This window comes from Psammomys obesus, unplaced genomic scaffold, assembly GCF_907164565.1.
Source record: "Psammomys obesus unplaced genomic scaffold, mPsaObe1.curated_primary_1811, whole genome shotgun sequence".
NCBI classification, from domain to species: domain Eukaryota; kingdom Metazoa; phylum Chordata; class Mammalia; order Rodentia; family Muridae; genus Psammomys; species Psammomys obesus.
The window spans coordinates 49,597,281-49,609,561 of NW_026587216.1; the positions used below are offsets into that span (position 1 = coordinate 49,597,281).

Sequence of the window (12,281 nt, forward strand, 5' to 3'; positions counted from 1 at the left end):
TGACTTTTCTCAGTCATTTGAGTAAATAATGCCATGTCATATATTCCTAGCCAGCTGCCTCATCTTGCGTTCATGTAATGTATTTATATTTCTAATATGAGAAATGGAAGTGTGTAGCTAGCATGAGCTTTGAAATGTAACAGTTCTAGTTTGAATTTATTGTCCTACACTATTAGCTATGGGTTTCTACTCCTTCCTTTCCTTATGATAAAATTGGAATAAGAATTCTGTTTTGAAGCTTGGCAGTAATACTTCTTGAAGATTTAGAATAATGTTTGTGAAAATATGTGACTAGATCCTGACACGCATTTTTGGAACTTCCTCTATGGTTACTGTTACATAATTGCAGTGTTGTTCTGATCCTAGCTCACTCAGACCTACGCCCAACTTTACTGTTCAGGGATCAAACTGCCCACCAGTCTGTTGTTGGCCCCAGTTTAAGGATTTCCATTTATTTGGGCCTGTAAGATGGATAAAGTTGCTTTCTGCGAAGTCTGCCTGATAATCTCCAGTTTAACCCCTGGAACCCCCATGGTGGAAGGAGAGTCAGTGTATGTGTGTGCGTGCGTGTGCATGTGTACCAGGGCTGGTAGAGTGCTGGGGTGGCGGTGGTACACATTCCAGAAGGCAAACTGTGAGAACTGGTTCTTTCTTTTCACTGTGTGGGTCCGGGGGATCAGACACTAGGCTCTCACTCCTGAGCTACCTAGGTGGCCCTTGAGATGCCTTTGAAGAAATTACGTGCTTGGAATACAGCACCAGCAACTGAAAGATTTTGTAAAAGTAGAGTTATGATAAAAGGTTTGTTTTGTTTACTTGTTTTTTTTTAACAGTGCAGGGTTTGATCCCAGGGCCTTGTTCTGGATAGGCAGACAGTACCACTGAGCTACAGCCTTGATCCTTTAGTTGTCATAAAAGACAAAAACAAACAAACAAAAAGCATAGTCCCCAATTGAATTCCTGTAGTCTAGTATGTAGTTGTCTTTCTTAGCTACCTGTCAACCTGAAGAGGTCGTCATGGCAAAGTCAGAGGAGGAGGGGCTATAAGCCCAGTGTTCTGGAGAGCAAAAGAAACCATTCATTTTATTACTTCTGTATTTAACTTATTTAACAAGCATTTTTGGGATTCTTACTTTGTCTCAGGTTATGCCAGTCATGGCTCAATTTCTGGTGAAACAAGAAACCAGGTAGATGTGGTGACAGACCTTGAGTGCTTCAGCAACTGAATTTGGTCTCAGTGGTGTCTCTGGAGAACAGCACATTGGGTTTGCTTTATTGGCCACAAGGACTCACACAGTCATTTGATGCCAGCAATGATGGGGAAACCGTTTTTCTACCTTTCTTACTTAGGTTCCCTAAGGTTCAGAATAAAGCCAGAGTCTTAGCCATCCAGTTCTTCATATCTCTTGAATACTTAATTGTAGAAAAAATATTAGGGAGGGAATTTGTTGGATGTGACAGAAACCTGAAGGAGACTTACAAGAAGAATTTATTTTATCCCTGTGTCTTAATGGTGTCAGGTTTTGTCTGTGGTCAGCTGGCTCCAGTGCTGTGGACCTGTGGTGAATCAGAACACCACTGCAGCCACAGGAAAGCTGCCTGCCTCATCCTGACTAGGAAGCAGATATTAGTGGAAGGAAGAGACAGTGAGTTAGGAAGGGGCCATGGCAAGATGCAGCCACCAAAGACATGCTCATAGTGACCAACTCCTCCCTGCTCAACTAAGGTTTCTGTGAACAGGACATCCAAGCTACGTGCATGAGCTTTGCTGAGAATTTGGTATCACTTACTTTTCTAAGAGCTGTGATAGAATACTGTGTTCAAAAGCAACTTAAGGAAGAAGGACTTTGTTTTGGTTTATAGTTGTAGGGTTAAGAGTGCATCATGGAGTAAGGAAGCATTGAAGCAAGTGACAGGATCGGGAAACAAGTCACACAAATCAGAGAGTGAACTGGAAGTAGGAGCAGGCTATCAACTGTTTGTTTGTTTGTTTGTTTGTTTTAAAGATGTATTCATTTATATGTATATTGGTGTTTTGCCTGCATGTGTGCCTGCATGTGTGAGTGTATCATATCCTCTGGAACTGGGGTTACAAACAGAACTGTGAGTGACCATGTGGGTACTGGGAACTGAACCTGGGTCCTCGGGAAGAGCAACCATTGCTCTCAACTGCTGACCATCTCTACAGCCCCCAGACTGTAATTTCTCCTTTCCCTTTCCTCCCTCCAGACCACCTCCCTGCTCTCCTTCAAATTCATGGCTTTCTTTTTTTATGAGTTGTTATTGAATGTATTTGTATATAATTATATATTTCTAGATACAGCCTATATAATGTTGCTTATATGTATATATTTCAGGCCTGATTGTGTGTGTTCTTCCCTGGGCTGGGCCACCTCTCCCACTCCCAGATTTCCTCAGTTGCCTGTAGTTCTTTGTTTAGGGAAGAATGATATTGAAAATTTCTTTTAATGATGATTATGCACTGAGTAAAAATAACCACTGAGAAGAAAGCCAGTACCTGTTCGCAAAGCATGCTTCAAGTTCTGCCTTCTAACGCTTTTAATGTTACTTATAGAGAATCTGGGCTAGTTCCCTGTGTACCTCCAAAAACAAGGAGCTCTTTGAGTCTCAAGATTTTGATGTCACCTCTCGTTTGTTCTTTTAAAAAAGTGTTTGAGGTTCAAGGAACTTTGGTTATGTAGCTATATCTGTTAGTCTTTGTTAAAAGGGAAAACTAGAAAGTTTAAATGTTCACTGAGAATATCAATAATTCCATGTTAACATAAATACTATTTTTAGGAACAACAAATATTTTTCAAAATAAGGTTGAATAAGTAGTATTTTACATTTTTATAAATGTCTTTACTGTTTGGCTCAATAGAAAATAGCTACAGTCTCTCTCTCTCTCTGCCTCTGTCTCTCTCTGTCTCTCCCCCTTCCTCTCTTTCTTTGTAGCCTTGGCTGTCCTGAACGCATTCAGCCTGGCCTCAAACTCAGATCTGCCTGCCTCCGCCTTGCAAGTGCTGACGTTAAAGACGTGCCAACACTGCAGAGCAAAAATAGCTATATTCTCGTATCTGCTTCTGGATCACAAGTGCTGTCAGTTGCCCTGTAAAGCTCTGAAAACCTGTGTTTTACTGCTGCAGCCAGCATAGTTCCGGACTGGACCAAAGACTGACTGGAGCAGCGAGGGAATGTAGAAAGACAAATACATGAGCACATGGACACGGAACAACTGAGATTGGGTGGCCTAGGGCCTCCTACTGTGAGATCTGTCCTTAGGACAGTGGCGAGCCCTTGTTAGATTAATCTTGCAGTCAAGAAGTGAGTGGTCAGAGATGTATTTTAGACAGGTTATTGGACTTGTAACATAAGACAGTAGAAATGGATATATACTACCTATTATCACAGTGGCATTTATCATATGACTAAATAAGTAGTCATAAGGCTGATGATTAGACTTTGAGAATAAATAGACACATTAATCAGTTTAAAACTAGAGGAATTATGGTGAAAAGGTTTTTCTTAAAACTTCTTTCAGCTGTAGAAATGGGCAAATTAGCATTAATACTACATGACTGGTTTAGGTAATTGCATTAAGCAATTGAGATGAATCCAGTGCAGGTTCCCAGAAGAATGCTTACAGCTGTGTAGATTTCACATCTGATGTTAGACTTTGGATGGGGGTTGGGAGAACACTCACCCTTGTCACAGGCATAATGAAAAGGTCATATATATCACAAGACTGAAAAGAGGCAAAAAATGTCCTTGCAAGACCCATCCTGAAAAATGGGTCATTAATAAGCAAGCCAGAGACCTGAAGACAATAGAAGCATGAATGAGGTTGGCAGAGCCTGTGGGGAAGGAAAAACAAAGTGCAGAGGGCTTTTGGGGCCATGAAACTGTCCCATCTGATAAGGGTGGATGCCTGTCATTCTGTATTTGTCCATCTGAAAGGAACGTACACCACAGAGGAAACCTATTGTACACCCAGGATGCCGAGTGATAATCAAGTGTCAGCGTAGGTTCATCAGTTCTAACAAATGAACCATTCTGGTGGTGAGTGTTGACAACAGTTTTTGAATGTGTGGGGGTAAGGGTGTGTGGCTCAATTTTGCTTTGAACCTAAAAATCTCACAATCTTTTTAAGTGACCTGTGTACTCTGAAAGGATCATTAAGCTGCATTACTTTAGCAGGCTTGTATAATGAGAGTATTACACAAATACCATATTCACGAATTCCTGATAGAATATTGATGGATATTGGTTTCCTTTTTGTGAAATACACAGGAGATTGAAAATTCCATCCTCTTTCTAGAGCATCTATTTAGCTCAAAATGTCTGTGCTGGCAGGGTGCTATTTTTATCAGGACTAAAGAAAATAAAGTATATACTGTTGAGTTCATTATGATAATGTTTCTTGGGGTACAAAGACCCGAAGAATGTTTGTTTTAGAAAGTATGTTTTTGTATGCCTCCCCCCCGCCCCCATATATACTGTTTTTGAAGTAAAACAGTATTAAATGATTTGATTAGGTTCTGAAGCTGGGGATAAATAATACTGTGACCTTTGATAGAAGTTAGAATATGGTTTAATACCTTTTAAAAAGGCAAGTACTAGTACTGTTTTTTCAGCCATAACATGAAAGTCCTGCTTTTATTTGCATTTTCACAAGATGAGCCCTAGCTCTTTCTGCCACCGTCCAGTCCTGTGAGGCAGAGGCGTCGGTGGGAAAGGTTTGACTTTAGCTGTACACCAAGCAGAGGAAGGTGTAGCTGCTGGAGGGCTACTGGCCAATACTACTGCCCCACAGGGTGTGCTGAGCACTGCCCTTCCCCATGAAGGCCAGCACACGGGACTGGTGAAGCTGCCAAGGCCATCTCTTTGTGCTTGTGGGGGCTTTGGTTGTACATGTGCCAGGTTGATGGAGGCCCTTTGTGCTGAGCATCAAAGCAGCCTAATTAAATGTCTCAGGGTTACCGTTGTCGCTGTGATGAACGCCGCGACCAAAAGCAGCCTGGGGAAGAAAGGGCTTATCTCACTGAGAGTTCCATATCAAAAGCAGGGAAGGAGCCTGGAGGCAGGGATTGACCCAGAGACAGTGGAGGGGTGCTGCTCACTGGCTTGCTCAGCTTGCTCCTGCAGAACCCAGAACTGTAAGAAACTTCTGTGTGGCTTTCAGCGCTCTTTGCAGACAGCCCAGTGAGCTCTCAACACTCAGTGGCTTCTCTGGCGTAAAGTTCCCGTTCCTTCCACAATTCTCGGGTCTATTACAGTCATGCCTACTACATGTCCCTGGGACCAGTCTGTCTTAGGGTTACTGTTCCTGTGAGGAAACACGATGACTAAAAAGATCTGTTTCACTCACAGTTCCATATAACAGTTCATAATCAGAAATAACGAGGGCAGGAACTCAAGCAAGGCACGATCCTGGAGGCAGGAGCTGATGTAGAGGCCGTGGAGGAGAGCTGCTCACTGGCTTGTTTCCATCTTCCTCAGCCTTCTTTCTTGTAGAATCCAGAACCACCAGCCAAGGTGCAGCCCCACCTGCAAGAGGCTGGACCCCCCCCCCCCCCCCCATCAATCATTAATTAAGAAAAAGTACTACATGCCTGCCCACAGCCTAGTCTTATGGAGGAATTCTCTCTCTTGTGTTTTCAGGACACAGTTCTTGTGTATAGTCTTGGCTGTCCTGGACTTGCCTTGTAGAACAGGTTGGCCTCAAACTCACAGAGATCTACTTGCCTCTGCCTCGTGAGTGCTGAGACTAAAGGTCTGTGCCAGCACTGCCCGGCTTGGAGGTATTTTCTTAATTGAGAAAACAGAGTCATCTCTCTGATGATTCTACCTTGTGTCAAGTTAATATAAAACTAGCCAGCACATTAAGATTGTTGACAGCAAGAAAGCAGAGGAATGATTAGGCCTGATGTCATCCAAGAGTGTGCCAGATGTAGTAAATAAAATATTGGGATCACTGCCACACATGCCTTTGATCCCTGCACTGGGGAGGCAGAGACAGGCAGATCTCTGTGAATTTGAGGCCAGCATAGTCTGCAGAAAGAGTTCCAGGACAGCCAGGGCTATATGCAGAGAAACCTTGTCTCAAACCATGCCCCCCCCCAAAAAAAAAAAACCACAAAAACAAAACAACAAAAAAATTTTTAGATCATTAAAACATTAATTCTAAAAAAAAATAAATAGTAGTTTCCATGTATAGTAAGGAATTGGGAGGAAAAGATAACAGATGTTAAAAAAATAAGCTGATGTGGTAGAGATGTAACCCCAGTGAGTTTGAGGCTAAAACGTAAACAAAACCCACTCACACCTTCAAAAAAAAAAAAACAAAAACGGTCAATCAAACAAAATCCAACTGATTCTTACCTGAGTGCATTTAAGTTCAGTTTTTATCTGAACCACAGTTTCCAGAAAATTATTTGAAGTGTTATTTCATAAGTTGTCCTAAAACTGGCATAACGCTAAACACATAAGAGTGTGTGATTAAGGCATTAGGGCTTTTTAAAATGTTATGTCTTTGTACCACCTCTATGCAGTCCCAAGTTGGTTAGAAGAGGGCCCTGGATCCCCTGGATTGGAGTTAAACATGGCGTGTGCTAAGAATGGAGCCTAGGTCCTCTGAAAGAGCAGCCAGTGCTCAACCCTCCAGCCGAGGACTTAGTTCTTGTTTTGTTTTTCTCTGTGTTGCGTTGGCTGTCCTAGAACTCGCTTTCTACATCATGCTGGTGTCCCATTCAGAGATCAGCCTTTGCTTCCCGAGTGGTGAGATTAAAAGTGTTCTCTACCACCACTGGGCAGAGACTTAATTCTTTGAGGAACTGTTTGGACACAGCTGCCATAAACTGTTACTGTAAAGGTTTAAGTCTGACTCCGAAGATGTTCAGAAATTGAATCCAGCCTGTGCCTCAGAGGGATTGCCTTCCCTTTTCTATCACCGTGCAGATTTGCTGGGCTCTTCTTTTTCTCCCCTTCTCTCTCTCTCTCTCTCTCTCTCTCTCTCTCTCTCTCTCTCTCTTTTCCTTTCCTTCCTTTTTCCCTTTTTTTAGTTGTGGGTAAAACTTTATGTAAAAAATGGAATGTTCTTTAAAAAATCTTCTTATTGTAGCAGTTTTGCTCTTTTCATTATAGCACACTCCAGACAATTCTTGGAGTTCAGTCTTTAGGATATTTGGGTTTGTGTTTCTGAAAGTAGTGGGACTATGGTACAGCTCATTTTCTAGCAGGCTTGCCTAGATTGCCTAGGGGTTGAAAGCTGGGATTCAAGCTCTAATGGCACATAAACCGTACATGGTAGCAAAAACACACATGCCTTTAAGTATGAAATAATTGACTAATTCAGATACCCTCCTTCCCATTTTAAAGTAGAATCTTGGCTCTCAGCAGACAGTTCCTTAGTGAAGCAATGTACAAAATGTATACTTAATTTTGCTAAGATAACACCATAAGTTCAAGGCTTTCTGGTCATTAATTCTAAGTGTTCTTTCTATATAAATAATAATAGTGGTTCATGTAATACCTAGCACACTATGGACATTCCATAAAACAGTTGAATTTAAATTGTTCCATATTCTAAAACTTTCCCAATACTTTAAATAAAAAGGTAGCTTTTTATTTAGAAAATTTAAATAGAAAATGCTGCTGTGTTCTGGTTAAATTAACGATCTATTTAATCAGCCTAATAACATTGCTAATCTTGAGTATTTTCTCATGGACGTGTACAAGTGAACACACAGACCCTCGCCACTTGTGTGAAGTGGCTGTTTAAGCGTGAAGTCAGCTGTGTTTATTGCGGCTGCCCTGGGGGCTTGTCCTTTCTGGCAGTGCTGTCCATATTTGGTGGCTGCACGGAGGGCCAGGTGGTGCTGCCAAGCACCGCACAGTGAAGCGAGGATGGCTCCAGCTTGACATTTGTCTTTTCTTCCTGCTGAAGGGGAGGGGAAAAGCTGTTTTTCCATATGTTTATGCTTTTTTTCTTTGCCTGCAGTTTTGTCCAGATGGTCTTATAAACATTGTTTACTTTGGGATGTCATCCCAGATGTTTTAAAAAGTGATGGGTTAATGAGGTATACAGATATATAAATTGCATATTACATTTTTTAAATGTTACTTATTTCTAGGACTATTTTTCTGAGTGATTGTGTATAGTATTTATTTATTTGTAGTTACTTTCTGTATTTATTTCTCCCAACCATTGTTTTTGTGTAGAAAATTTAAAAGAACAGTGTAGTTCAGTTGATAGAGTGCTTGACTAGGATCTAAGAGGCCTGGGTTCAGTCCTGAACATGGCATAAAACTGGCATGTTGATAATGTCTGTAGCCCTGAACACTTGAGAAGGAAGCAGGAGGATCGCACCCAGGTGAGGCCAGGTGAGCCCTTGTCTCAGCTGTGTTACATGTCACAACACTTAGTAAGGATGTTAAACAAAGGAAAGTCTTTTGAGGATTTGTTTGTTCGGAGCAGCACACACCCAGTGTTGGCTTATTGTTTTTTTATAAATTTTATTTACCGTAAGTCATCGATGAGAATGTAAGTTGTAAAGTTTTGGGCTATATTTAGAATATTACTGTTAGGACCTTAAGTAAGTCACTTAACTTGTCTGAGACAGTGCTGGAGCCGAAGGCATGTGCCATCAAACCTGACGTAGAGCCATTTTCTTTAGTGGCATAGCCACTAGTAAGAAGCCATTGCATTTGTAAATGGTTCCCCACTTAGGATCCTGTGAGGCACACTAAAAAATTGAATCAGCAAAACAGCACCGACAACAGAACAGCCATGGGACATAAAAATGAGAATGGCTGGGAAGCAAGGATCAACAAGTGTAGGAAGAGAAAAGGGCGTAATAATGAAGGGTGAACATCTCAATAATAATGAAACCCATTATTATATAAAGTTAATATATGTGAAAACAAGATACAAAAATACAGTATCTCAAAGCAGATGCTAAGACTTATGGCCAACCTTTGGGCAGAGTGCAGGGAACCTTATGAAAGAAGTGGGAAATAGTAAGATCTGGAGAAGACAGGAGCTCCACAAGGAGAGCAACAGAACCAAATAATCTGGGCCCAGGGGTCTTTTCTGAGACTGATACTCCAACCAAGAACCATTCATGAAGATAACCTAAAACCTCTGCACAGATGTAGCCCATGACAGTTCAGTCTCCTAGTGGATTCCATAGTAATGGAAACAGGGACTGTCTCTGACATGAACTGATTGGCCTGCTCTTTGATCACCTCCCCCTGAGGGGGAAGCAGCCTTACCAGGCCACACAGGAAGACAACGCAGCCACTCCTGATGAGACCTAACAGAGTAGGATCAGAAGAAAGGAAAGGAAGACCTCCCCTACCAGTGGACTTGGGGAGGGGCATGTGTGGAGGAGGAGGAGGAAGAAGGGAGGGATTGGGAGGGGAGGAGGGAGGGAACTACAGGGGGGATACAAAGTAAATAAAATATAATTAATAAAAAAAATTAAAAAATACAGTATCAGTGAACATCCAGTTCTGACAGTAACTAGTAGAAATCCAGCCTTTTTATTCCTGATGAATTCCTAAGATGGATATGAAGGTTTTGAGCATCTTTGATTTTGTTCAGTCCTGGAATCATGGTCTGCTGTAGGTATATCAAGGGAAGACTGTAATAGTTTTTTCTTTGTTTCTTCTTTAAGACAGGGTTTCATGTATTCCAGGTTGGTCCCAAACTCACTATATAGCTGAAGATGCCCTTGAATTTCTGGTTTTCCTGCTTCCATCCACACATGCTAGGATTACAGGTATATGCCATCAGCCTGGTGCTTTCTCATGGGGAGTGAACATAGGGCCTCATGTATGCTAGGCAAACAGTCTCTGAAGTAAGGTATATTCACAGTCCCCTAGGTGATGGTTTTGAGTTATAATCTATTACATATGTATGATCAACATGTCAGTTTATAAATGTTAGGAATTGTTCTTTATTCTTACATTGTCATTGAACACAAACTAATAACCAGATTTTCAACTGGGCGTGGTATTACATGCCTTTAATTCCAGCACCTGAGAGGCTGAGGCAAGTTCAGAACTAACTAACTACATGGCAAGTTTTAGGCCAAGCAGAGCTACATAGACCCTATCTGAAAAACAAGTAATAAAAAATAATACTGTGATTTTCAGAACAACCCTGTGGCACTCAAGCTTAGTATTTAGATATTTACTTTTTGTTGTATATTGTGATCCTATTAACTTTCAGCTTTTGAAATATCAAACTCACAGCAAAGCTGCCAAATGTTAGAAGAGGCATCATCACTCTAAGATGGTAGTCTTCCTGACCATGTTCTTTCTCCTGTTTACTAGTTGTCATGAAAAGTTTTCCCTCTGAGCCTGACATGGTGATGCTTGACTTGAATTCCAGCTGTCAGGAGGCAGAGGCAGGCAGATCTCTGTTGAGTTTGAAGCCAGCCTGGTGGACATAATGAGTTCCAGGACAGCCAGAGCTACATAGTGAGACCCTGTCTCCAAGGGGTGGGGGAATGTTTTCCCTTTGGAGGCTGGAGAGCTGGCCCAGTGGTTAAGAGCCCTGGCTGCTCTTTCAGAGGACTTGGGTTTGCTTCCCAGCACCCACATGGTGGGTCACAAGCCCCTGTAACTCCATTTCCAGGAGGTCCAGCGCCCTTCTTGGCTTTTGTGGCTGTTAGGCTACGTAGCACAAGGCCATTTGTGTGGGCAAAATACCCGTACACTAAAACACCACAGAACCCCTCATCATTTAACCTCATTCTAAAAATCTATTATCAGTTTGCATCCATTCTGTAATCATCTGTTTTAGTACTGTATTTACCTTGATGTTCAAATTTTGATGCCAGTGGTTTGTTTGTTCTGAGCAAGATCTCATGCCGCCCAGGCATGAGATCAAATTCTATTTGTAGCTGAAGATGACCTTGAGTTTCAAATCATTCTACCTCCTCCCGTGTGCTGTGAATGTTGGAGTATCCTACCAAGTCCGCGTATTCATTATTAGTTTGAGCCCTTTCTTATTCTGTGATACAACAGTTTTATAGACTCATTTTCCATCTTTGCTACTGGAAGCTTAGAGTCAGCTTGTGTGTAAGCACTCCTTTTCTTTTGGGGAATGGTGTGTAGAAGGAAGGTCTGATCACTTGTTTCTCTTTAAGCTTTTAGACTCATCAAGAAAATTATTCTGTAATGTGTAAGGTACAGAGATTTATATTACGATGAGTTCAATTCAATAGAAATAAAATATAAAAATAAAAAATATTTTCTGGTCTTGTTATTTGGTTTTAAATAATATATTTAAATTGTCAAGTGACACAAATTTAATTTTACACCTCATGTGTTTCCTATCATTCATAGGTGCATTTTCTAGAATCATAAAGCTTTGTGAAGAAAAACGTGAAACAGGTGAACTAAAGAAAGGAAGAAAAGGCAGCTGTGTGCCATCTGTTAAAGGAATTACAAACTTAGGAAATACTTGCTTCTTTAATGCAGTCATTCAGGTAAGAGTCATCAGACTCATTTCCAAACTGTAAACAGTTATTTGAATTAGTTAAATTGAGCAAACACATCTGTAGTGTAGACTGTACAAGGACTGTTGGATGTTATTCTATAAAGTTCTTTCTGTTCTTCTTTGGGGTATGTGTACTCAACAGTTCTACTTGGAAGTCTTGTCTTATAGTGCTTCATTAGTCCAACTGATAGAAAACATGAGGCATATTCAGTTAAACCTTTAGATTTTTATTTTTTAAAATTAATTTATTTTTTATTGATTACAGTTTATTCACTTTTATCCCAACTATAGTTCCCTCCCAATCCCACCCTCCTTCCCTCTTCTTCTCCTATGCCCGTCCCCCAGGCAAGTGATGGGGGAGATCCTCCTCCCCTTCCGTCTGACCCTAGCCATCAGGTTTCATCAGGACTGACTGCATTGTCTTCCTGTGTGGCCTGGTAAGGCTGCTTCCCCCTTAGGGGGAGGTAATCAAAGAACCAGCCATTGAGGTCATGTCAGAGACAGTACCTATTTCCCTTACTAGAGAACCCACTTGGACACTGAGCTGCCATGGGCTACATCTGAGCAGGGGTTCTAGGTTAACTCCATGCATGGTCCTGGTTTGTAGTATCAGTCTCAGAAAAGTCCCCTTTGCCCAGATGTCCCTCAACAGAGGAATGCATACAGAAATTGTGGTACATTTATACAATGGAATACTACTCAGCAATTAAAAACAAGGAAATCATGAAATTTGCACGCAAGTGGTGGGAACTAGGAAAAGAACAGCCTGAGT

General features: G+C 41.4%; 1 protein-coding gene across 8 annotated transcripts in view; it reads left to right on the forward strand.

Moving 5' to 3' along the window:
• Positions 1 to 12,281, forward strand: part of Usp45 (ubiquitin specific peptidase 45) — a 64,430-nt gene that overhangs the window by 10,849 nt on the left and 41,300 nt on the right. For 4 of the 8 annotated variants that reach the window (XM_055603285.1, XM_055603288.1, XM_055603286.1 and 1 more), the window contains exon 6: positions 11,356 to 11,498. In XM_055603285.1, coding sequence (XP_055459260.1) covers positions 11,356 to 11,498 — 143 coding nt within the window. Of the gene's footprint in view, positions 1 to 9,677; positions 9,783 to 11,355; positions 11,499 to 12,281 lie in introns of all 8 variants that reach the window. The other 4 variants (XM_055603281.1, XM_055603287.1, XM_055603282.1 and 1 more) reach the window with 2 other exon arrangements.